Source organism: Pristis pectinata, chromosome 8 (genome assembly GCF_009764475.1).
Source record: "Pristis pectinata isolate sPriPec2 chromosome 8, sPriPec2.1.pri, whole genome shotgun sequence".
Taxonomy (NCBI): Eukaryota; Metazoa; Chordata; class Chondrichthyes; order Rhinopristiformes; family Pristidae; genus Pristis; species Pristis pectinata.
This window is the reverse complement of record NC_067412.1, coordinates 59,786,801-59,813,879: the sequence shown is the minus strand read 5'-3', so window position 1 is coordinate 59,813,879 and position 27,079 is coordinate 59,786,801. Positions and strand designations below refer to the sequence as shown.

Below are 27,079 nucleotides of genomic sequence, written 5' to 3'. Positions count from 1 at the left end.
TACAGAGTCCACATTGAAAGGCCAAGTAGTCTGAGCTGAGGTGTTAGTGGTAATGGAAGAGAGGAAAATAGGTATAGATAAGAGATCGGGAATTTTGAGGAGTGTGGAGTGTTTTTGGGTTAGCAAATTGGTGGTGAGTGAGTGGAAACTTGGAGTAGGATTCAATTGCTAGGAATTGGTAGAGTGGTTGGAGGAGATCAACATCCCTACCTTTCTCAATTCCCAATTTGCCTGTCCATTCTGCAGTCCTGTATCCAAAGGGGAAACATGTTTGTGTTGGCTGCCTGGACTTAATGCTCTGCAACTAAACACAACAGTGCCTGCTGCTTTTACAAGGTGGCCACAAGGGTCAGAACATTCAGTAGCAGCTCATGAAACCCATGGAAACATAGACAAGTGATTCCACTGTGATTCTATTCATTCACTGATCATTTAGATTGCAAGAACTTTGTGCATCTTTTGTTCATGGCAAGTAAATGTATCTTATTTAATGTTAAAAGCTAAGCAATATTTGGATGCCTTAGAGAGGAGCTCTGATCTCACATTCCCTAGATGACATCATGCAAAATTGAAGACAGTGACTAAAGTAAAATCAAAATGCTAGAAACACTCAGCAGGTCAGGCAGCATCTGTCAGGAGAGAAACAGAGTTAATGGTCCAGATCATGAACCCTTTGACAATTCTGTTTCTCTTTCTACAGATGCTGCCTGACCTGGTGTGCATTCCCAGCATTTTCTGTTTTTATTTCAGATTTCCATGGTTTGCTATTTTTGATTATTATTTTCTGTAAATAGGGTATTTATCTTGTGATGTACTGTATTGTAGTTCAGTGGTGACAATTTCCAGAGCAACACTGACAACAATGCAATAAGTCTGAGTTTTGAAGCTGATTCTTTTATTTCAAGAGTTAAGATCTGTGTATTTTGTCTTTTACAGAAGAATAAGATTGCACACATGCCAGAAGGTTTCTATTGTTCTAGCAATAAGATAGAATATTCACCTATTTAATTATTGCCTGCCGTGCTGATCATTTATTAATTACTTATGTATTTTATAGACACTGAGCTAAAACTTTGATGTGCGGTTGAAACCATCACTAAAATGGCACTACAGAGTTTTGTTCAGGTCTGCAGTGAACAATTGTCTCGTATGCACAGCATGGAATGTGTTCTGCCATAAGTATCACCGATGCTGGCTGGTCTGCAGAAATCACACTTTCTTAAGTACTCCAAAAAGTGATCTCCCTCCATAGCAGGAGTTCTTAAAACTCGACAGTGGGAACTGTTGTTTCAGATAGTGGGAATGAGGAGGGACAGCTTTGGCTTTGAATGTCAGGCAGGTAATTGGAGCCATTGAAGTTGGTCACCTGCGACAATGACTGTGATGGTCGAGCCCCACTCTACCTCCAAAAGAAGGAAAGAATCTGTTACCCAAAGAGATCTGTGAGGATTCCAGGGCTGTTTCACTGACTAACATCCAAACATTAGCTTGGGTAGAGATCACAAGAGACTTTGCATTGAGTGCTACAAGTACACCAAGGTGCAAATCCCTTCTCGCATTCTATTTTCAGTTCCTAAACTAGTACATCTAGACCTAATGATTTGTGATAGAATTTCAAGCCAACTATTTTCCGGCATCCTTTGATCACTTTGATGGCTGTTGCTTTCGTTATTGTGTATTGTGGCCACAATATTTTGTATTGTGACTTTGGCTAAATATGTCGCATTGAAGCCTTATTGTGCTCATAAAAAGAACCTCGGGGAAAACTCATCACCATCAAATCACTCATTTGAATATATTTAGGGAGTGCTTGTGCCTATGAAGGCTGCACAATGTCTTTTGTTGCCACTAATGGCCTACACTGCTGAAATGATCTTGAGCCATTTACAGGGCAATCTCTCACTGAACATCTGTTAGTTCCTTACTGTTGTCTGTTCTATCTGGATGTCATCTGCAGCTGTTGAATTTGACAATTAATCTGGATTTTGCATTTGGGATTGTGTCATTCTAAAATTCATGTGCTGCTTTCACCACTGTGTTTTCATCTCTGCACATACTACTTAAACTGCCCCTTGGGGTTGAAGATTATTTAATTCCACTCCAGTGCTGAGGTGGCTGGAAGATCCTCTGTGGAATCTGCTACCTCTATCACAAATGGTACTTGTTTTCACTTACGCTTGGTCGCCACACGTTCTTGTCAGGGAGAGTCAAGGTGAGCAGTGCCTTCCTGGATCTTCCTGCTACATTTTGAGCAATCATTCCAGGGATTCTTATGAATCAATGAGGATGTCACATTTTCTCAAGTACCATTTTCTGAAGCACCATTTTCTGAAGCAATTGCAGTTACTGGTATCTGCAAAGTTAGTCAACGGTCAGGGTAGGCTTGTTATCCCAGGACATCACTGCAACAGTTCCTTCTCGTAGCACCTTGATCTTGTTACTTATCTGTTCATTCCATGACTTTCCTCCATCATAAGGAACAGGTTATTGGCTGATTCGTTGGTGCTTAACAAGAACTTCCAACATCAAAATCTTGACACGACCTGAACTGGGCTAGGCAAATCATCAACATGAATGCAAGAGGAGAGGCTGGCTCCTGATGTCACAGTGACATCACACACCTGAAAAATTAAGTCTCTTTTTGCCAATGTTGCCTGACCTGAGTATTTTCAGCACTCCTTTTATTTCATGTCTCCAAAAAAAAGTAGAATTTTGCATGTGTATTATTTGTAGCTGTTCATATTATTTTACTGATTGGAGACCTTTTGATGCACTATGTCAGTATTTTCTGTTTAATTTTATTGGTTCCTGCTGTCATGGTCCTCAGATACATCACAATCATGTATAGTTAAATTGCCGGACTGGTGTATTTTACAAGGTTATTGTGAACAAAGCCTGGCATGTAATGACAGTTTAATGGTTGCTTATTTGTCCAGATCGTGAGGTTGAGGTTTGAAGGCCTGAATGGCTTTGTTGCCTTTCCTGATGTGCACAATTTTAAGTTAGGGTACAGATCTCCATGTCTGGTTGTTATTGTCAGCTTGTAATAGGCACAATTAGCAAGGATTCAATTACATTTTGCCTACATGTGATTTTTCATTAGGGAAATGTTCAGTGAATGTCTTGCCTTATGCTTTGAGGTCTAATCCAGCCAGTTTACAGATGTAGGGGACAGAAATGTGCTCAGAGACTTGTACTTCCAACCAAACACTTTCTCGTTCCCTCTCTTGTCCCTACTTTCCCCCCTCATCTCGAAATAAATATATATCTATAACACAGTAAACAGCCATCATCTCATTTGTCATTTTTCAATTTACAGCAATCAGTTGTTGGTAGTAAGAGCAGGAGTGACAGCCTCAGGAGAGGCCTTTGCAAGTGGACTCTGAACATGACTGTGAAGTTACCCAGAAGATGCAAAGCAAGTTATGTCAGTTTTTGGAAGTTTAGTCACTGAAGTTAAGCACTGAGGTCCTGAGAAACCACTAGTGTCTGCAGATTATGCTGGGCTTTAGCAGGTTTTGCTGCCTGGGACATGTGGAGTGCGTACCTTGTGCCTGCTAAAGTCTGTGCTCACTGTCCATCTCAGGAACCACCATAGAGATGGCCAGAACCAGAAGGTCAAAGCTCCTACAGTTACCAGGTCACAAAATAATTCAGCATTCCCACAGACAGCTGAGGGAAACCTGCCCACAAACCCCATTTTGAGGAAGCTACCTGACATCCAGGCTGAGAGCCACAGAGGACGCAGGGAACAGAGTATGCTCCAACTTCCATCCAGTGAGGAGAGCTGTAGATACTGGGCAGTCTTTATTGATATTCTGCTGTTTGGTGCAGAAGAGAGTGAACAGATCTTTCATTCCTGTCCTTGGATTCTGGATTTGCTACAATTAGACCACTGAGCTGTGTGCTGGTTGTAGTTTCCTGCATCCTCATTATTTACCTGTGCAGTGCTTTGTTATTACCTTTGGGCAAATCATATACCATAAATTTGGCACCTGGCAGGTAAATGCTTATTAAGGCTGGTTGCAGGGAAAATCTGACATAAAAGTTGCTTTTCTTTCCAGCTGGCCTGAGCAAATATGAAAAATCTCCAATGATACTATGAACAGCCGTTTATCATGAGTAACATCTGCTGATTATTCAAAACTCCCAGGGTATTCTATGTGCAAACCAACAGGCAATATCCGTCAGCACACCATTTGTATATTGTCTTAAATTTCACCATGCAGGAACAATCTAAATTTCCTCTTTTTTAAAAAAACAAACTCTTTTAATTCTGACAACAAAAAAGTTAGTGCCTTAATTGATGTGAACTGCTGTTCATTGTTGCTCATTGTGTACAATGCACAATTGCTGCTCTGTTGCAATTATGCTCAGTGATTTATTTCCTTAGACATCATTTCTTGTGTCGAACCAAAGTTTTTATTCCTTAACCACTTCATGTGGGAAGTTGTTAATACAACAAATTTCAAGTATATTCTCTTTAGTTTTACCATTATTGGAACGTTGATTCTGGTATCTCAATTGTATCTCTAAGCTCGGTAACTAAAACTCACTTTCAACCATTATTCTCCTTTGCATTGCTACTAATAAGTTAGGTAATTATTTTATTTCCTTAATTCCTCAATTTTTACAAAAATTGTTCAGTTTTCATGATGTCGGTATGTTGTTATTGAAGTCCTAAATCCTTTTCAGGCAGGAACCTATAAATCAGCATTGTTCTTTAATGATAACACAAGCACTCTGCTCTTGCTTCTTGTTTTGCTCTATTCCATTTCCTCTTTCCCCACAGCCACCTTATGCTGAGTAGTACAGGATAGACCAAGGCTGGTTCTTTGCTACACTGTTCAGTTAATGCACAATTGGTTCACAGTTCAACTGGTTCACAGTAACGAGAACAATCCAGAAAAGACAGTATGCCATCCACTCTTTGTAGAAAAGCAATAGCTTGTCACACAAATCATTTTAGTTCTGACTAGAAGTAGGTGTGGTTAAGTCCCTAAATTTAATCTTGAAATTAAGAAGTCTTTTGGACTGCAGGGATTGGCGGGTGAGGAATTTACCTTGTATAAGATGAGGCACTAAGACAAGTGTTTGAAATTAAAAATAATGTGCAATGTCTAGAATAGTGTTCAAGTTTATAAGGAGTAAAGAAAAAATGACATTTGTCTCAAACTGTGTTGGTTGGAAGTCCATCATTCCTGCCCTGGAATATCACTATAAGAGTTCTTCAGGACAATGCCTATGGCCCAGCTTTCTTCACTGCTTCATCAATGAACTACCTTCCATCATGAGATCAGAAGTGTTCATGGATGGTTGTACAGTGTTCAATTCCATTTGTTGCTCCTCAGCAAATGAAGTAGTCCACACACACATTAGACCCTAGGCGCATACACGCAACAAAATCAAGGGCATGTTCAGGCACGGGCTGAGAAGTGACAAGCAAAATTTGTGCCACAAAAGTGTCAACAATGGCTAAATCTGACAGAGGAAACTAACATATTTGATGTTCAAGGTATTACCATTGCTGAGTCCCCACCATCATCATCCTAGGGTCAGCTTTGATCAGAAGCTCATTTGAACCACCCACATAAATACTGTGGTAATGAGATCTGGTCAGAGGCTGAGTATCTGTGGCATATGACTTGCCTCCAGTCACCTCAAATTCTTTCTTCTATAATGTCGGGAATATGTTGAACACTCTCCTCTTATCTGCACGTGCAGCTCCAATATCACTTGAAAGCTCAGCACCATTCAGAACAAAGCAACCTGCTTGATTGATACCCCCTCATCCACCCAAATAATTTATTCCCTCTGCTACTGGTTCTCGGTGGCTACAGTGTACATCATATTCAAAATGCACTGTAGTTACTTACCTAGGCTACTGCAACAGCACCTCCCAAACCCACAACCTCTACCATCAAGAAGGAAAAGTACTTCAGATGCTTTGGAGCAGGGTCACCTGAAGATTCCCCTCCAAGTTGCACATTCTGGCTTAGAAAAATATCACCATTCCTTCATTGCCACTGTGACATAATCCTGGAACTCCCTTCCCAAGATTACATTGGTTCAAGAATGTGGCTCACCACCATATTGTTAAGGGCAGTATGCGCTGGCCTTACAGCAACACCCAGATCTCCCAAAAAAATTAATAAATAGTAAGTACTTCTGAATGAAGCTTTCTAAGTATAAGTAAAATATGGCATATGCAAATTTTCCTGTCGAAATTATTCGATATTTTTCTGGAAATGTCATTCCTTATAAACTCCCATGAATAACATGCATGACTGACTTCAGTCAATCAACTGCTTGTGTTTTGCATGATTAGAACTATTGAAGCATAATTACTTTCGCATTCTTCTGCATTTCTTTAAGGCACCAAGATCCTAGTAGTTACTTAGTTAATCAGACTTTAATGAAGTTGGATTTTATCATCAACAATTTTAATTTGTTAAGTAGTTTTAATATAATAAACCAACCAAGGACATGCGGCTTATCAGACAAAATTTTACATGGAGCCAAGGAAGGACATTTTAGAAGAGATGATGAAAGCTTGCTCAGTGTTAAGGAATGTGTTAAAGACAGAGAAAAATAGTGAAGTTTAGGTAAAGCAGCCAGGTCAGTTAACATAGGCTAATGAGGCTTGGTGCAAGGTAGGTCATGGATAAAATAGTTTCAGATGAGCTGAATGGTGAAAGCAAGGAGTTGATCAGGGAAATGGATTTGTCGAAGATGAAGTTTTCCACAGCAGATCACTTGTGATGGACTATGATCTGGATGTGGAAATTGGTATTCCTGGCGAGGAGAAGGCTGCGGGATCTACCGGTCAGGTCAGAGAGCCAGCTGGGACACTGGTTGTGAATTTAAACTTTATATTAATTCACCAAACTATCTCATTAATTTCAGAAGGTTTAAGTTAATATTTCATAAATTTTAATAAGTGTATTTTCAGTATACATCATTTGTTGTTGGCACGTTGTTTAGGTTATTCAATCTGTAGCTTATACAGAAAGTGCCTGCAGCTTCTGCTGAATCCGTTGAGTCATGCTGGTATAGAGCTTAAAGCACTTCGCAATCTTTAGGATGTCGGAAATGGTCAACAACTTCTATTGGGAGTTAGAGGGTGGTGGGGTAAGGGATATCCTGCTACTGTACTGCCCTCTAAAATATAACATTCCATTATGTTGAAGGACTCTCCTTGATATTTGCATGAGCACTTGGAGATTGTCGCAGGTTGAGAGGGGACAAACTTGAAAGATGGAAAAGATAAGGATTCAGACTTAAGCCAGTGTGGTCATTATTCAGAACAACCTTGCTGGTAGCAAATTGGAATTGCTCATTGCAGTTTTATTGACAAGGGAATACTTGCATCATCTTGGCTAATTTATTTACTAAAAATACGGGATATAAAATGTCATATTGACTGTTGCCATGGTGGGAATGAGACAGTGAATTATCCTTCAAATGAAGTAGCTACCCATAGACACAGAAGTGGAAAAGAAGCTTGCTGGAAATACTCAACAGGGCAGGCAGCATCTGCAGAGTGTGGTAAATAGGTAAATTGGTTTATTATTGTAACATGTACCGACGTACATATTTTGCATGCCATCCATATAGATCATTTCATCACATCAGTACATTGAGGTAGTATTGGTTTATTATTGTCACTTGTACTGAGGTACAATGAAAACTTGTCTTGCATACTGATCGTACAGGTCAATTCATTACACAGTGCAGTTACATTGAGTTAGTACAGAGTGCATTGAGGTCGTACAGGTAAAAACAATAATAGTACAGAGTAAAGTGTCACAGCTACAGAGAAAATGCAGTGCAGGTAGACAATAAGGTGCAAGGTCACAAGGTAGATGGTGAGGTCAGAGTCCATCTCATCATATAAGGGAATTGTTCAATAGTCTTATCACAGTGGGATAGAAGCTGTCCTTGAGCCTGGTGGTAAGTGCCCTCAGGCTCCTGTATCTTCTACCTGATGGAGGAGGAGAGGAGAGAAGAGAGAATGTCCCGGGTGGGTGGGGTCTTTGATTATGCTGGCTGCTTCACCAAGGCAGCGAGAGGTAAAGACAATCCAAGGAGGGGAGGCTGGTTTCCGTGACGCGCTGGGCTGTGTCCACAACTTTCTGCTGTTTCTTGCGGTCCTGGGCAGAGCAATTGCCGTACCAAGCTGTGATGCATCCAGATAGGATGCTTTCTATGGTGCATCGATAAAAGTTGGTGAGAGTCAAAGGGGACATACCGAATTTCTTTAGCCTCCTGAGGAAGTAGAGGTGCTGGTGAGCTTTCTTGGCCGTGGCATCTATGTGATTTGACTAGGACAGGCTATTGGTGATGTTCACTCCCAGGAACTTGAAGCTCTCAACCCTCTCGACCTCAGCACCATTGATGTAGACAGGTGCATGTACACCGCCCCCCTTCCTGAAGTCAATGACCAGCTCTTTTGTTGACATTGAGGGAAAGGTTGTTGTCATGACACCATTCCACTAAGCTCTCTATCTTCTTCCTGTACCCTGACTCATCGTTGTTTGAGATATGGCCTATTATGGTGGTATCATCTGCAGACTTGTAGATGGAGTTAGAGCAGAATCTGGCCACACAGTCATGAGTGTATAGGGAGTACAGTAGAGGGCTGAAGACGCAGCCTTGTGGGGCACCAGTGTTGAGAATAATCGTGCTGGAGGTATTACTGCCTATCCTCACTTATTGCAGTCTGTTGGTCAGAAAGTCAAGGATCCAGTTACAGAGGGAGGTGTTGAGTCCCAAGTCTCGGAGTTTGGTGACAAGTTTGCTTGGAATTATTGTATTGAAGGCAGAGCTGTAGTCAATAAACAATCATCTCACGTAGGTATCTTAACTGTCCAGACGCTTCAGAGCTGAGTGTAGGGCCAGGGAGATGGCATCTGCTGTAGACCTGTTTCGGCGATAGGCGAATTGCAGTGGGTCAAGATTGTCTGGGAGGCCGGAGTTGATGGGTGCCATGACCAGCCTCTCAAAGCACTTCATGGTGGTGGATGTCAGAGCCACTGGTCGGTAGTCATTGAGGCATGTTACCTTGCTTTTCTTCGGTACCGGGATGATAGTGGTCTTCTTAAAACAGGTGGGAACCTGAGATTGAAGCAGGGAGAGGTTGAAGGTATCTGCAAATACTTCCGCCAGCTGATCAGCACAGGATCTGAGCACATGGCCAGGGACACCATCTGGGCCAGATGCTTTCCTCGTGTTCACTCTCCAGAAGACTGATCTTACATCCTCCACTGTGATCACAGGTTCAGCTGCGTTGGTGGCTGTCAGGGTGGATGGGAACAATCCACTTCCCTTTTGTTCAAAACGTGCATAGAATGCTTTAAGTTCATCAGGAAAGGATGAGCTGTTGTTAGCTATGCAGCCCGACTTCGTCTTGTAGCCTGTTATGGCATGCAAGCCCTGCCATAACTGACAGCTGGTCTGGGACTCTATTTTGAGTCGGTATTGCCTCTTGGCATTCCTGATATCTTTCCGAAGGTCATATCTCAATTTCTCGTACAGGTCAGCTTCACCAGATTTGTGTACAGCAGTCCTCAACTTCAGTAGGGAGTGGATCTCCCGGTTCATCCATGGTTTCCGGTTTGGGAACACCCATATTGTCCTCTTTGGTACACAGTCCTCAACACACTTGCTGATAAAGTCTGTGATGGTGGTGACTTAATCATCTAGGCTGGCAGCTGAGTCTTTGAACATGGACCAGTCCGCTGTCTCAAAGCAGTCGCATAGAAGCTCATCTGTTTCCTCAGACCAGCACTGTACGACTCTCTGTACCGGATCCTCCCGTTTCCGTTTCTGTTTGTATGCAGGAAGAAGGAGCACAGCCTGGTGGTCTGATTTCCCAAAGTGAGGACGAGGGATGGCTCGGAAGGCATCTTTGATGGTTGTGGAGCAATGGTCAAGGGTGTTAGGGCCCCTGGTGGAGCAGGAGATGTGCTGGTAGTATTTTGGTAACACACTCTTGAGGTTGGCCTGGTTGAAGTCATCTACAATAATGAAGAGGGCCTCAGGGTATCCTGTCTCAAGGTTATTGACCACGGAGTTTCACTCATCGAGTTCAGGCTTCGGGTCCATCTGTGGTGGGATGTAGACTGCCATCAGGATAGCTGAAGTGAACTCCCTTGGCAGGTAGAATGGTCAACACTTCACCGTTATATATTCCCAGTACGAGGGAAAAACAATAACAGAATGCAAAATAAAGTGTTAGTTACCAAGAAAGTGCAGTGCAGGCAGACAATAAGGTGCAAGGCCATAAATAGGTGGATTGTGAGGTCCATCTTATTGTACTAGGGGACAGCTCAATCATCTTATAACGGTGGGATAGAAGCTGTCCATGAGCCTGGTGGTATGTGCTCTCAGGTTTTTGTGTCTACTGCATGATGGGAGAGGAGAAGAGAGAATTCCGAGGATGGGTGGGGTCTTTGATTATGTTGGCTGCTTTACCAAGGCAGCAAGAACTAGAGACAGAGTCCCTGGAGGGGAGGCTGATTTCCGTGATGTGCTGAGCTGTGTCCACAACTCGCTGCAGTTTCTTGCAGTCTCAGGCAGAGCAGTTGCCATACCAAGCTGTGATGCATCCGGATAGGATGCTTTTTATGGTGCATTTATAAAAATTGTTGAAGATCAAAGGGGACATGCCAAATTTCTTTAGTCTGCTGAGGAAATAGAGGCACTGGTGCACTTTCTTGGCCTTGGCGTCTATGTGGTTGGACGAGAACAGGCTGTTGGTGATACTCATGCCTAGAAACTTGAGGCTCTCAATCTTCTTGACTTCAGCACCACTGATGTAAACAAGAGCATGTGCTCCACCTCTCTTCCTATAGTCAATTGCCAGCTCTTTTGTTTTGCTGACATTGAGGGAAAGGTTGTTGTCATGGCACCATATCGCTAGGCTCCCTATCTCCTTCCTGTACCCTGACTCATTGTTATTTGTGATCCAGCCCACTATGGCGGTGTAATCTGCAAACTTGCAGATGGAGTTAGAGCAGAGCAGCAGTTAATGAGAGCATCATAGATGTAATAGTTGCAGCACAACACTCTTTAAAATGGTGATTGTTTATGCAAGTATTCTTTCTTAGAGTTCAATAACAATCACAGGCATAAGAACAGCTGGATGAGAAAGCTGGTTACCTGCAAGCGCTAAAGCTTTGTACTTTGCTGTTTATTCCAGGACATGAGGAGATGCCAAGTCATCTGCAAATGTATTAAGAAATGCTAGTTGGAAAATAAAATTAATTTTGTCTTTATTTGCTTACTTTTTTCGCATAAATCCCGTGAGAGTGAACTTTATTCCGTATCTCAAATTTTTGGGGAGTGATTAGTATGCATCTGTATTTACTTCGAAGACTCTTTTGCCTCAGTTCTACAGTCTTGTAGAGACAGAGACTGTAGGAGTGAGGCAAAAGAGTCGTGAGGTCATGGATCATATCCCGATTACAGAAGAGGATGTGCTTGCTGTCTTGAGGCAAATTAAGGTGGATAAATCCCCAGGGCCTGACAAGGTGTCCCCTCGGACCTTGTGGGAGGCTAGTGCAAAAATTACATGGGCCCTGGCAGAGATATTTAAAACATCCTTAGCCACGGGTGAGGTGCCAGAGGACTGGAGAATGGCTAATGTTGTTCTGTTGCTCAAAAAAGGCTCTAAGAATAAGCCAGGAAATTATAGGCTGGTGAGCCTGATGTCAGTTGTGAGTAAATTATTGGAAGGTATTCTCAGGGACAGGATATATAAGTATGTGGATAGGCAGTGCCTGATTAGGGATAGTCAACATGGCTTTGTGCGTGGTAGGTCATGTCTAACCAATCTTCTGGAGTTTTTCGAGGAGGTTACCAAGAAGGTCAATGAGGGAAAGGTGGTGGACACTGTCTATATGAACTTTAGCAAGGTGTTTGACAAAGTCCCACGTGGGAGGCTGGTCCATAAGGTTAAGTTGCTTGGTATTCAGGATAAAGTAGCCAAATTGGATTCAACGTTGACTTAGCGGGAGAAGCCAGAGATTGGTAGTAGATGGTTCTCTCTCTGATTGAAGGCCTGTGTCTAGTGGTGTGCTGCAGTGATCGGTGCTGGGTCCGTTGTTGTTTATCATCTGTATTAATGATTTAGATGATAACGTGGTAAACTGGATCAGCAAATTTGCAGATGACACCAAGATTGGGGGCATAGTGGACAGCGAGGAAAGCTTGCAAAGTGATCTTGACCAGTTAGGTAAATGGGCTGAAAAATAGCAGATGGAATTTAATGCAGACAAGTGTGAAGTGTTATACTTTGGGAGGACAAACCAGGGTAAGACTTACACAGTGAATGGTAGGGCTCTGAGGTGCGTGTTAGAATAGAGGGACCTGGGAGTACAAGTCCATAGTTCCTTGAAAGTGGCATCACAGGTAGATAAGGTCGTAAAAAGAGCTTTTGCCACTTTGGCCTTCATAAATCAGGGCACTGAGTACAGGAGTTGGGATATTATGTTGAAATTGTATAAGACATTGGTGAGGCCGAATTTAGAGCATTGTATGCAGTTCTGGTCACCTACCTGCAGGAAAGATATCAATAAGCTTGAAAGAGTGCAGAGAAAATTTCCAAGGATGTTGCCAGGACTTGAGGACCCCAGTTATAGGGAGAGGTTGAATAGGTTCGGACTTTATTCCCTGGAGTGCAGGAGAATGAGGGGAGATCTTATAGAGGTATACAAAATTATGAGGGGTATAGATAGGGTGAATGTATGCAGGCTTTTTCCCCTTAGGTTGGGTGGGACTAGAACTAGAGGATTAGGTTTAGGGTGAAAGGTGAACTATTCAAGGGAAATCTGCGGGGAAACTTCTTCACTCAGAGGGTGGTGCGCGTGTGGAACGAGCTGCCAGCAGAAATGGTAGATGCGGGTTCAATTGTAACATTTAAGAGAAGTTTGGATTGCTACATGGATAGGAGGGGTTTGGAGGGATATGGTCTGGGTGCCGGTAGATGAGACTAGGCAGAAGGTCAGGCGGCATGGACTAGATGGGCCAAAGGGCCTGTTTCTATGCTGTAGTACTCCATGATTCTATGATTTGTGAATTCTGTAAGGGTGAATTTCTGAAACCCAAACACTTTAACAAGGGAGTCACCTGTACACAATTTAAACTCACAGAATGTTGTTTGTGAATTTCAGTATGCCAGTTAACTTTCTCTCAACAATATTTATTTCACTACATAATTCAAAATTAATTGGTAAATTATGAGTGATGTGCTCCGATTAAAATTATACATGAACGCATGGAATTCTCAAGTGAGCATAGCATCAGTGAAAGCAACTGGCTAACTATTTTGTGATTATCTTCCACAAAAACCTTGGAGTGTTGAATGATTTGCAACTTTCTAAGTAGAGATGCCCTCTTAATTATACCTATTGAAAGTTTATGCAAAGGATTTTTCAGTGGGTTTTAATTTTATATTTTATGGATTTTTTAAAATGAAAAGTAATGGAATTTAAATCCAAAATAAAATTAATTTTGTTAGTTATTTATACAGTTTCAAATTACAGGAAATTGAGATCCAGTTATTGATGTATTTTAATTTAAATCTACAGAATTTTGGTGCCAAGATTTAAAACATTTCACCTCATCACTAACACTCTGATGTGGTGGTTGCTGTCTGCCAGTACTTGCGTATTCACCGTTTTTAAATAAATTAAAAGCATAATTATTTAAGTTGCTTTCCTCACCCATTCCTTTTTATTTCCTTTCTTCCCAACTTCTGGTTTTACAGAAAGAGCACACATCTGAGAGGGCAGCAACATTCACCTGTACAGTTTTGAGATGGCCACTAGAAGGGATCATCTGTTTTAATTTATACTCTTTATGCAGCAAGATGCTGGACTGTGGCTTGTCGCCTTAACCAGCTGTGGTTGAGATTTCACAGCTGGCAACTGCCCATTGTTTCTGGTATTTTTAATATTGAGATTATAGAATGAATTTTTAAAACAAAACTGAAGAGAATGATTGGAACTTGCATGGATACATGTTGACATCATTTGATCCTCTATAATCTGAAGTTAGTAACAAAAAAACAAAAATCAGAATAGCATAAGAAGGAAGTGTTAGAGAGATTGCATACATTTTTGACTGGCCTATTCATTCGAGATTTGAGAGGTGTCATTGAGCAGCTCTGTAGTGTGTGAAGGAACTGGGAAACTATGCTATTAAACCTAAAGAGAATTGCCTTAAATGATGTAATTAACATCATAAATTTCAGTTTACAAAATTCACCCTGAAGCTTAATGCTTCTGTGAAGTGTGCTGATTTTTAATCCTGCACTGGAGGGAAATGGATTTGGTTGCCGAAAACTGAGATGGTGAGTTGCCAAACAATAGAAAATGTACTTCCCCAGAGAATGTGCATTCAGTTTTACAAAAGATTTGATTCTGAAGGGGACCATTAGTGTATGAAATCTGCATTTTGGACCCATAAATAGCACAATTGATGATTCACAAGTATAAGGACATGGAAACTCAGTCAATCACATCATGTTTAATTATTTTTAACCAGTAACAGGTGCAGCTGAATGTGCGAGTATGTCCTTCAGCAAAGCTGTATTGTGATGCCTTCATCGCAGTTCTGTCTCACAGTTGTAAATTGCCTAATGAAAACTGTTCTTAGAATTTGTGATGACCAATCGATGTTTTCAGCAAAATAATATTGCATATGATTCATTGTGTGAGATTTCACTTCACTGCTGATAACATTATTTCCTATTTATTGTGGGGAGGCCTCAGCAGTAAGAAAGAAAAGATGTGTGACTGCTGGAACCCTTCCTTCTCCAGCAAAAGTCAAAATAATGAATCGTGCTTCTCATTAGCCAGCAATTTTGCTGGCTAGCTGCAGTGTATGGATCACCTAATTCCTGACTTTGGTGTTTGTGCTTGGTACAAGTTGAGAATAAGCTGGAGGTCACAGATGCTGGTGTGTCTGTGTCTCAAGGAGGATAGCAGATATATTGAGTTGAGGGGCTGCATGCATTTCACCAGGTATAGATGATCTAAATTGAAAAGGTACATGCAGGTAATGTTTTTTTTTACCTGCCTTTCTTCTTCTTCCTGTTTTTATCTTCCTTTCTTTTACCTGAAAGATCTGACTCAACGGAACCCATACCTTGCCCCTCCTCCTCCCGTCTCCAATTAGCTGCACTGTGCTAAAGATCAAAGACCATTAAAAAAAAAGTTGTTGTTGATTTCATGATAATAAATAAGCATTATTAAAGAATTAATGTATTTAAAGCAGCAAGCTATGGTTAATTAATTAGAAATAAATGTACAGTTACCTAAACTAAAACAAACTTACCTTTTTAACGTTGGTGATCCCATCCAAATGAATGGAGACTTACAAGATGTGGGCATAAAGGTGACTTGATAGAAGGATTCAATTGGGTGGAGCAACAGATCCAGTACTGTACCACAGCATCTGATCTCCAGCACAGAAGCCTAGAATGAGCTAATATACACACTATAACTAACCAGTAGCCTTCTATGGAACTGTAGACCAGCCATGAGTGTGAATCATGTTCCTGATAATGTCTATCACTTAAGTATATTCTTAAGTGAATTTATTTTTGTTTTTTTTTTATTTTAATTATTTCATTATTTATAACTGTTCTTCAATACCTCTGATCATCAGAGACATTTCGACAGCAGGCAAAGGTATGTGTGAGCTCCCATTTAGTGAGGAGGGGTAAATCAGCCTTGATCATGGACAAGCAGGCCCACAATTTTGTTGAATTCATAGAGCTGCATCCCTTCAGAGTTGTTTTATTAAAAGCCAGCAATTATTGCCTATCCTCAATTGCCCTCAAGAGGTGGGGGTGACACTCCTCCTTGAATTGCTCCTGTCCTTCTGATCAGGATACTCCGGCAGTATTGCTGGGAAGTGAGTTTCTGGATATGGAACCAGTGACCAGGAGGAAACAGTGAGATATTTCCAAATCAGGATGGTATGGGACATTCAGGGGATTGGTTATGTGGTGGTGTTCCTATGCGCTTGCTGCTGTCCTCCTTTGTATTAGAGGACACAGATTTGGGAGATGCTGTTCGAGTAGTCTTGGCAAGTAATTGCAGTCTATTTTTTTGATGGTACACAATGCTGCCACAGTGTGCCAGTGTTAGAGGGAGTTGAATGGGTACCAATCAAATTGGCTGTTTAGTCTTGATGTTGTTGAGTTTCTGGAGTGCTGTTGGGTCTGCACTCATCCAAGTAAGTGAGGAATATTCTGTCACAGTCGGTATCTTGCTGATGATGGTAAAGCTCCATCATGTTTGTGAATGGGTTTGTGAACAAGCATCCCTGCTTCTGACCTTATGATAGCAGGAAAGTTATTGGTGAAGCAGCTGAACATGGTTGCACCAAGGACACTGCCTTCAAGAACCCCTGCAGTGAGGTTTTGAGGCAAGGATGATTGACAATTCCAACAGTTTCCCTTTGTGTGAAATGTAACTACCAACTTTGGCATGTTTTCTCATTGATGCCCATTAATTTCATTCAGTTTTACTGGGGCTCTTTGATGCTTCACTTGGTCAAATGTTTATCTGATGACAAGGGCAGTCCCTGTCACCTCACATTTGATATTCAGCATTTTGGTCCATGTCTAAAGTAAGACTGCGGTGTGGTCAAGAGACAAACGGTCTTTTTGAAACCCAAACTGAATATTGTGAAGAGGTCATTGGTGATGTTACTTTGCTGTCAATGACACCTTCCAATACTTTGCTGTTAGCTATGAGTAGACTGATGGATGTAGTAATAAGCTGGATTTGAATTAGATGGGAGATAGCTGGCCAGTGTTCCACATTGTTAGGTAGATGCCATTGTCGTAACTGTACTGGAGTAGCTTGGCGAGAGGGCCAATTCGTTCTCAGCACCTCCAGGATGTTATTTGGTCTCTGAGTAACTCAGACTGGATGAAGTCTGACTTCTTAACCAAGTCAGACTTAGAAACAGAGAAACATAGAAACCGTGCAGCACAACTCAGGGCCTTCGGCCCACAAAGCTGTGCTGAACAAGTCCCTACCTTAGAAATTACTAAGCTTACCCATAGCCCTCTTTTTCTAAGCTCCATGTACCTATCCAAGAGTTTCTTAAAAGATCCTATCGCATCCGCCTCCACCACCGTTGCTGGCAGCCCATTCCACGCACTCACCACTCTCTGAGTAAAAAAACTTACCCCTGACATCTCCTCTGTACCTAATCCCCAGGACCTTAAACCTGTATCCTCTTGTGGCAACCATTTTTGCCCTGGGAAAAAGCCTTTGACTATCCACATGATCAATGCCTCTCATCATCTTATACACCTCTATCAGGTCCCCCCTCATCCTCCGTTAAGAAGGTTAAGAAGTCAAACTCTTTCTACCAAACCAGAGTAAACACTCAAAGCTCCAAGCTGGTTGTGAATAATGTGTTCAATTAGCTCCAGTCACTCTGCGAAATAATGTTGAAAATGTATATCCTGTTTCTTATGCTAAAGATAACCTTATAGAAGGCTGTCGTTCTTTGTGACAGGCATTTACTATATTCAGCTTTATAGAGTGGGTGATAATATTTAAACAATTAATTTTCAAGTTTGTATGTACATGGTGCAAAACGATTCATCCTGATATAGAAAACCATGTTGTACAAACCACAGCATTCACTTAGTCTCAGACAATACAAACACTCCAAGATTAGTTCTCCAAGATAAGCAGCTCTGCCCAATGTTTTCCTCTGTCACGAGTTATGGGCAATTGTGTATAAGGTAGTATTTGTTTTCAAATTTCTCCTGAGCTGACTAGCCTAAGTATTTCAGAAAACAGTTAGGAGTCAATGTCATTGGCGGTTCTGGAAGTTGCAAGTTAGATGTAAAGCAGTTAGGGTTGACAGATTACCCACCCTGAAGGATGTTAGTGAACAATATGGCTGTTTATAACTAGAAGTTTTACAATCGTAATTATGGGTACTGCACTCTTAGATTTCAGAAATATTTAATGTATTTATTTTAAATTCCCACCTGCTATGGTCACTGAATTATTAATTCACACCTCTTGAATACCTGTCCACTGTCTTGACTACTGAGCTAACATTGGTAAAGTGAAAACCAAATGCTATTCTGTTTGTTCCAGTGGACTTTAGACAATGTGGAAGTATAGCTGGATTGCAATGTAACAGCACTTTTGAAGGGTTAAGAAAATTATGAAACTTTATGGAGTACTTTGGAGTGTTATTTTGGGTTTTCTTTTATTTTTCTGAGTAAGTTCTGTGAAAGTATTGAGAAATGACAGCATATGACACAAGAGTACATAATGCTAACTCTTTGTACCAAACCAGAGTAAACACTCAAAGCCCCAGGAATCATCTTTATGTAGGAAACATAAGTACCACATTTGAATAAGACAGTTGCTTGTGAAATACAATGCAAGCAATCTTTTGCTTCAAGGATACCTAATAACTCAGTCACAACATCAGTTATCAGTTTTAATATAATCACAACTTTAGATAAATAATGTATGGCGCTCCAGAAGATACAGGATTCTCGTCTACCAAAATAGGCAGACTTTATAAAATCCCAAATATGCACATTGAAGTTACAATAAAGGCTGATAGCAGGTGTTTTAAAGCAGAGAAGTTTTAAGTTTTGGATGCATGGCATTCTCTTCCATTAATATTGAAAGTTGCCATCAATTCCAGCTTGCTTCTTATTAAAGCTAATTTCATGCAGTTGACATAAATTCAGTACAATTCATAATAATGGCAAATCGTTTTAATTTGAATTCTTTCCACTTTCTACATAAACCTTATTTGTACAGTACATGGATAAATATTTCTGATTCAGAGATACAGGAGCAAATGAGCATTGCAGTACTAGGTTACAACAAATTGGTCTCAAATGTTGAATTTCATCAGTGAAGGACAAAAAAAATCTCTTGGTAAAATGCATATCTAAATCTAAACCCCAACTATATCAGACCATCACACCATTTCCAGCCTATTATACTTGACAGGAGAGTTACCTAGAAGTCAACAACTTCTCTCTGAGTTCTCAACTTAGTGAATTATGCATTCTTGCTTCTGCAGGATTTGTAATGATTTAAATATACTGGCATAATGAAACAGGTGATCATTTTGGCTTGTTCATTTCTGATATAAAAGCAATGGATTTTCCCTACAAAGTGTTGAAATATTCTGTCCCATGTATTTGGTCAGCTTTGCATGCAAAACATGTACTATTACTGGTGTAATGCATCATATTAAATAACCTCGTCATGGCAGCATTTCAGATTTTTTACTTAATTTGGAGTGAGTCTCACGGTGCAGTCCTGGCAGAAGCTCTGTTGTCTGCAGCTGCCACTTCAGAGGAACCACTGGGCTGAAGGGTAACTGTCAGTAAATAATTATGTATCAGTTCAGTTCATTGCATTCCAATCTAATTTCTTTTCAGAATAAAGAAACCCCAGACCAACCCCCAAGATAGCACAGTTCACATGCATTAAAGTTGATGTACATTAAGGCTGATGCCCTCATTCCATGATGTGTGTGTGTATATTTTGTCTAGCCTCTATCACCGAGATTATATTTGGTGGGGGAAGGGGTAGGGGGAGCATGTGAGATGTCAGCTTCCAAGACTATACAATTAACCCAAGATGAATCATGTAATATATCTCACATCTATAAACAAGAGGGGTATTTTGATGGCTGTGTGGACTTGCCTTCCATTTTGAGACTTATTATTTTACCATTTTTGTTTTTTGTTGATGATTTTTGACTTTTAGCTCCTGAATATATTGACTCCTTGCAGGAATGCACGATTTGTATTCCATTTGTCTTCAAATGTATTGCTTAAATGATGTCATTCAGGTGTGAGCCTTGGTTCTTTTGTCAGTTTCAAAAGCAAAAGCACTTCTAGCCAATGAGAATATAATTTTTCACCACTTTACCCATTTTTGATGGCAGTGTCCACAGGCTGATCAACCACAAGGCATCATAGTCAGACCTCATTCTTTCCTTATCTCCCACCCATGCCTATGTATTAGCACCAAGAATCACTGGATGCTGATTAGGAACAGAAACTTCTGTTCACACCCTAACCCAAACGCTGAAAAAGATTCAGCACTCTTCCTCCCGTATAACTAAATATTTTTTTGCAAAATAACAGGAGTACCATTAAAATTCCACTTTTTCTATCCTTGCAGTCCATCTAATCATTGAATAAAATTTACTGAGCCACCAGGTCAACATGAGGAAAACACCCTCCCATATATAAGAACACATTGGCTGCAAATTCTGCTTTGTTGCCAAGTTCAGACGAGGTTCTTGCAGAAGTTTCAAAGGATGTTGATCAGGCCTCTTTCCATGGCAGAGTATCTTTGATCTATAGCATCCTGCATCACTTGACAACTGGCTTAAAATTGAGGCATCGACATTCATTGTGAGCAGTGAAGCTCACGTTAACATCCTGAATTTTGTAGTCAGGAAGCCAAGCTACAGTGCTTGCCGTTGATCTTGAATGAATCTGACCATGAAGTTCCAGCAATCTCTTTGGTGTGGAGTTTCCCTCTTTCTGTTGCAGATTTTTGTCAAATCATGTGCAGTGGGATCCCTGGCAAGTAGCAGTCATCACACTGTTAAGCTGGTTGAGCAGCCAACTACATTAAAGTCCCAGCCATCAATCCAGGAAAAAAAACAACTTTCCAGCTACTCTTTCAAACACTAAAGATTCAACATACAAATAAGATTGAACACTAAGCTGAGATATCATAACTATATGTTTCAAGAAGTAAAAAATTATGTTTATTATTTGAGATTCACAGAATCTCAGGTTACTATGTATAACTAAAATTTAGTTACCATCCAGTCTATTTAAATAGAAAGCCTAGTGGCATGGTGTCAAAACAATAGCCTTTCCCTCAAAGTCAGCAAAATGAAGGTGCTGGTTATTGACTTCAGGAAGTGGGGTGTTGTACACATCCTTGTCTATATCAGTGGTGCTAAGGTGCAGATGGTTGAGAGCTTCAAGTTCCCAGATGAAAAAATCACCAACAATTTGTTCTGGTACAGCAACGTGGACGGTATGACCAAGAAAGCACACCAATGCCTCTACTTCCTCAGAAGGCTAAGGAAATTCAGATTACTCTTACCAATTTTTACTGATGCACCATAGAAAGTATCCAATCCGGATATATCACAGCTTGGTACGGCAACTGCTCTGCCCATGACCACATGAAGTTACAAAGTTGTGAACGCAACCCAGTCCATCATGCAAACCAGCCTCTGTTCCATTGACTCTGTCTACACTTCCTGCTTCTCAGGAAAACACGTCGGGGAGAAGGTGCAAAAGCTTGAAAGTATGTAACACCGGACTCAAGGATAGCTTCTATTCCACTGTTATCAGACACTTGAACAGATGTCTCATACGCTAAACATGAACTCTTAATCTCCCAATCTACTTCCTCGTGGCCCTTGCACTTCCTCTGCAATTGCTACACTACAGCTGCATTGTTTTCTTTTACAACCTCGATGTACTGACGTATAGCATGATCTGCCTAGATGGCACACAAACAAAAGTACACATGACAGTAATAAACCACTTGCATGAGGATGTGGAAGGGTGGGTTAGTGAGTTTGCTGATGACACAAAGATTGGTGGTGTTGTGGATACTGTAGAAAGTTGCTGTAGATTACAGCAGGACAATGATTGGATGCAAAGCTGGACTGAGAAGTGGAAAATGGAGTTCCACCTGGATAAGTGTGAAGAGATACACTTTGGAAAATTGAATTTGAAGGCAGAATACAAGGTTAATGGCAGGACTCTTAGTAGTGTGGAGGAACAGAGGGATCTTGGGGTCCACGTCCATAGATCCCTCAAGGTTGCCATGCAGGTCGACAGGGTTGTTAAGAAGGCATATGGTGCGTTGCCCTTCATTAGTTGGGGTTTTGAGTTCAAGAGCCATGAGGTAATGTTGCAGCTCTATAGAACTCTGGTTAGACCACACTTGGAGTAATGTGTTCAGTTCTGGTTGCCTCATTGTCTTGTATGAGGGTAGGTTGAGTGAGCTAGGGCTTTTCTCTTTGGAGAGAAGGAGGATGAGAGGTGACTTGATAGAGATGTACAAAATGATAAGAGGCATAGATCGAGTGGACAGTTAGAGACTTTTTCCTTGGGCGAAAATGGCCAACACGAGGGGGCATAATTTTAAGGTCATTGGAGGAAGGTATAAGGGGGATGTCAGAGGTAAGTTTTTTTACACAGAGAGTGGTGGGTGTGTGGAACGCACTGCCGGTAGAGGTTGTGGGAGCAGATTTAAGAGCCTCTTAAATAGCCACGTGAATGATAGAAAAATGGAGGGCTATGTGGGAGGGAAGGGTTAGATAGATCTTAGAGTAGGATAAAATGTTGGCACAACATTGTGGGCCAAAGGGCTTGTACTGTGCTGTAATGTTCTATGTTCAAACCATGCTTCTCAATGCAAAAGTGGACCAGTTAGTCGCACTTCCCTGTCACCTTCTCATCATTCTGCAGACCTTTTTTCTTTCAAGTACTTAATTCTCTGCCTTTTGAACTATCGAGTCTGCCTTCACTGCTGGCCCAGAAGAATGATTTTGAATAAGACAATGAGATATAGTGACTGGAATTATATATGGGGTGAAATTCACCAGAGGAATCTGTCATTGTGATTGAAATTATTGATTCACATGCTGGCCATGTTATGTCATCCATTTTGTTCTTAATCCATGTAGGTGAAAACATATACACAAAGGGAATGCTGTATTTCATTGATTACCAGTCTGGGTTTTGAGAAAGGCCACCTAGCTTTGAAAAGCAGTGGCTTGTTTTCGAAAGTCTCTTTGCAGGCCTCCAGCTTTAATAATTGGCTTCAGTAACATGAGGCTTTGACTGTAGATCTTTTAATCTCATGAAGGGAGTGCCAGCAATACTGGGAAATGACATAGAGAGCAGCTACTGCATCAGGTGATGATCCTGTGCAGCAACACCAAATTGGTGATTTTTACCTCCCTCACTGCTATTCCATTGGAGTTTGTAATGTTGTCTTTGCTTTCTCTCATTGGTCATTCTATTGTCTAATTTTACTTCTAATATTTATCACTCAGTCATTTGCCTGGTGCTTTTTTCTTTTAAGTGCACTTCTCCATTTTGGTCTAGTACCAATTTAAATGCTGTTGAACCAGCGACCCTCCAGTTTTGACAAAGGATCCATACACATTAGCTGTTAAGAGAGTCTCCACAGAGATGTAGCTTGACCTGCTGAGTGTTTGGAGCAATACCTATCTTTTAAAATATCCAATATCAGTATTTTGGTTTTTTTTGTTAATGGTGTAAGTCAGTTTAATTTGGTTAAAGATTCAATCTGATGTTTAAGATGAAGTGAAAAAGCAATTCAAAAACTTTGCTGCTGGTATCACAAGTGTTTTGTTGCTTAGAAATCCAATTTCATAATACTGTTTTTCATTGTTATGTAATCAATTTTTTTTCCCCCAAGAATGAAATGCCGTAATAACCATTTCTGAGTCGTTTTGAGTATTTTAGAAATCTGACAGGATACTTCTGGAGCTGCTGATGCAATTTTTGCAATTGGTAGTGTTGCTAGGAAACTCATCCTGCAAGCAGCTCTTATCGTAACAATGTAGCTTCTTGGTATACTGGCAGACCAGGACACCTGGCAGGGATATCAATAACTTGCCACCATCACATTTTAATCCACTCTTTCACAATTCCTTGCATTCAAGTCACCAAATCCGTAATCTGCCACCTTTTTGAGTCACTGACCATCCAGAACGCTGTTGGTATCCTCGTCTCCTGGCCTCCACCTCCAACCACATGTCATTGCAACTATATTGATCTTCTCAGCACATCACCCTCACCCACCACCATTTCATCATCTAGATGTCACTGCTGGTATCCTGATTTCTCCTGTCTTCCCTCAAGCCCTCTGATCCACAGTACAAGACTGAATAAACCTAGCCCCAAAGGTGGGCATTGGGAGAAACATTTCTGAAGTTTAAACTACATTACCAGCCAGTCAGTCACAATGAAGTTTGCAGTGGTGGAGCCAATAACAGACCTAGTTGTCAAAAATCTGTTGCTGTGTTCTCATTTGATGCACAGAAACTTGTAGCAGAAAACACTGTAGCAACTTGTTTATTTATGTCTCGTGCTTTCCACTTTTATGGCTCTAATGAGAAACTAACTCGTACTTAACAAATTCAGATTGGGAACCACTACTGTCTGTAATAATCACTATTATGTAAAATTACATATTGGATGTGATGCACAGAAACATTTCAAGGATGTTGCAATATACAGTTCAATATTTTTCATGTTATATTTTCTGTCTTACTTTGTTCCATCCCCAAAGAGAAAGAAACTTAGACTGGTCACTTATATAAAGGGCATGTATCATGTGAATGGTATAAAACAGTGGAAGATGTAACTGCAATACTTCTGCCTGTTCCTAGCTGTGCCTTTATTAATGTAGTAGTTGATCTCCCATGACATGCTGACTTTGTCTGGGTTTTGGAAGATACTTACAATGTTTACCTCCCCCATTCCTTTAATGTCATGGATTCATTAGAGATTAATTAATGTTGATCAATTTGAGAGCTGCCAGGTTTCTTTCCTTGGGTAGGGGTGATGTCATCTCAAGATTCTAAATACCATCTAAGATGTGATGTATAGAAGGGACTTGACTTGAAATGTACACAATTTATTGTCACTGCTGGTTGCACAAAGGGAATGACACCCAAGTCAAATTTTAGAGAAAGTGAAGAGAGGTGTCATTGGACTAGGATGTGGAGATTGTAAAACTGCAGTCCTCCTTTTCATATAATAATAAACTTTATATTTATATCATAAAAAGTTGATTGCTAAAGACAATATTATGGCAATGTGGAAAATAGAGCTGGTTGAAGTAAATCAGCATTGGTTCACAGTGTGGTTGAGTTTCTGAGAGATAAAAACCAGGTACCCCACAGGAAATAAGCTGTAATTTTCGCACAACATCTTTAAATGGACGTTTGCCATTATTATTATTTTCAAAGAAACTTGCAAGGGGCACCATGTAACAGTAAGTGTTAAGATGTAAGATATTTAAAAATATATGTAAGATATAATTTTGCTTTTAAACAGGTTAATTGTGTCTGACCTTGTTGACATTTATTCATAAACAACAATTTGGGCATCAGATTATTTCTTTATTCAAGGAACACTATGCAACATTTTGTATTTAACTATAACTCAGTACATACCTTTTTTAATATGTATTATTAAACATTTAATTTAACTTCATAAAATGAGGGCCATAACTGAGTGACTTAAATTGTGATATCTCCCTACCAAGGAGCATCAGCCTTTTAATAATTTTACATGCTATTGAAACGTTCGAAAATGTATAACCAAAGATGGTTGAGTGTATTGTAGAGTTATTCTTCTCAGTAAATACTACTTGTAATAGATAAAAAATATATTTGACACTTTTGCAAATGTTCTGAGTTGGAGTTATTTTCTTATTTGAATCTATTCCTGTGTTCAGTTTCAGACCAAAACCTCAAGAGCAGTTTGGAAGCTATGGAGCGGCAAATTAAGCGTCTTGAAAATGACATCAAGAAGTTTCCTGAAACAGATGATGAGCATGATAAGTTTGTGGAAAAAATGTCCATATCCTTTTTCAGGCATTACATGAGAAAAATAATACACGGTGGAATGTTGTACTGATCACCATTGATGATGATCAGTCATTTAGAATGATTAAAATTGGCTTGATGAGGCTGAAACCCACCTGACAGCAACACTTCTTGTACAAGTTTTCTGCTGCTGCCTGAAACTTAAGGTAAATCATCTGGAGTTTACAAGGCTGGCAGTTTGAAAGGCGACTGATTATAAAGTCAGAATGTTCCTTGCTGGCTATTTTAAATGCATTTAGCAAGTATATTGTGGCAGTGCTTTGGGATCCAATGGCTCAAAACCAATTAAACACCGTAGAATAGTAGTTAAAAGAACCAGGGCACAACACAGCAGCAGGTTTAAGATAAGGGCCTGTTTATGTTGGGAATCCAGGAGACTAGTATTCCCAGATGATACTTACAATCCTAGGAAGTTAGCTCTGGAGCTGTTGCCAGCTGTATGAAATCTTTGAATTAGATGTTAGCAATTCTGTGTACACAAGGAATTGTCGACTCATGATGTATGTTCGACCAGAGAGAAAAAGAGGCTGCACTTAGTCATGTGACTTTGTAAAGTTTCTGAAAAACCATTCTACCAGGATCTGACTTAAATAAGCAATATAAAGGTTTAAAGTTGCAGTAATAATGCACTTCCACACGAGATCAATGCAGCCAATAGCAAATGTGGTCATTGACAGATATACCCCATGATGTGGAATGTCCTGGTACCTTACTCTAAAAGCCTCATAGACCTGCTAAAGTGTGCCTTTAAATCTTCTGAAACTGATTACAGAAATATAAACACAGATCTCCCATCACCTAAAGTTCAGAAGCACAGAATGCAAAAATGTCTTAAATGTGTTCATCAAACTTAAAAGTTCAGGTGTTCATAAATAAGTCAGAATTAGTGCTTTCATTGTTACAAAATGTAATTTTTGATCATGAAATTGCATTACCAGACTATGACAGTCAAATCATACAACACAAGAACTATGTTTATAAATATTTAAACTTGGGCAGATAAAGTAGGATTAGCTTCAAGTTCTCCATCATTCCACGCAGGAAAATTAAAAGCAGTTTTTACACTTTAAAGTCTCGGGAAGTGCTGGATGAAATGAAACAGAGTACAAGTTGAACATGAAAATAAACGAGCCTGCTCTACCATTTGGGAACTGTCTTACACATGCTGGCCTATTAGAATTTGAAGTAAATGGTGCGAATATAAAACAACAAATAAAAGTTGTTTTAAAAGCACAAATGTAATGAAGGAGCATGCCCTGTACTTTCTTGGGTTATGGGTAGAGTGTCTTCTCAGCTATACTTGTGAGGAAGTTTCAGGTTTAATTTGAGCTGTCATGAAAGATTTCAGTTGACATAGCAGCTT

The 27,079-nt window shown here is 40.3% G+C and overlaps 1 protein-coding gene across 1 annotated transcript in view; it reads left to right on the top strand.

The window, feature by feature from the left end:
* Positions 1–27,079, top strand: part of diaph2 (diaphanous-related formin 2) — a 547,192-nt gene that overhangs the window by 353,366 nt on the left and 166,747 nt on the right. The window contains exon 24 of the mRNA XM_052020928.1: positions 25,566–25,691. Coding sequence (XP_051876888.1) covers positions 25,566–25,691 — 126 coding nt within the window. The remainder of the gene's footprint in view (positions 1–25,565; positions 25,692–27,079) is intronic.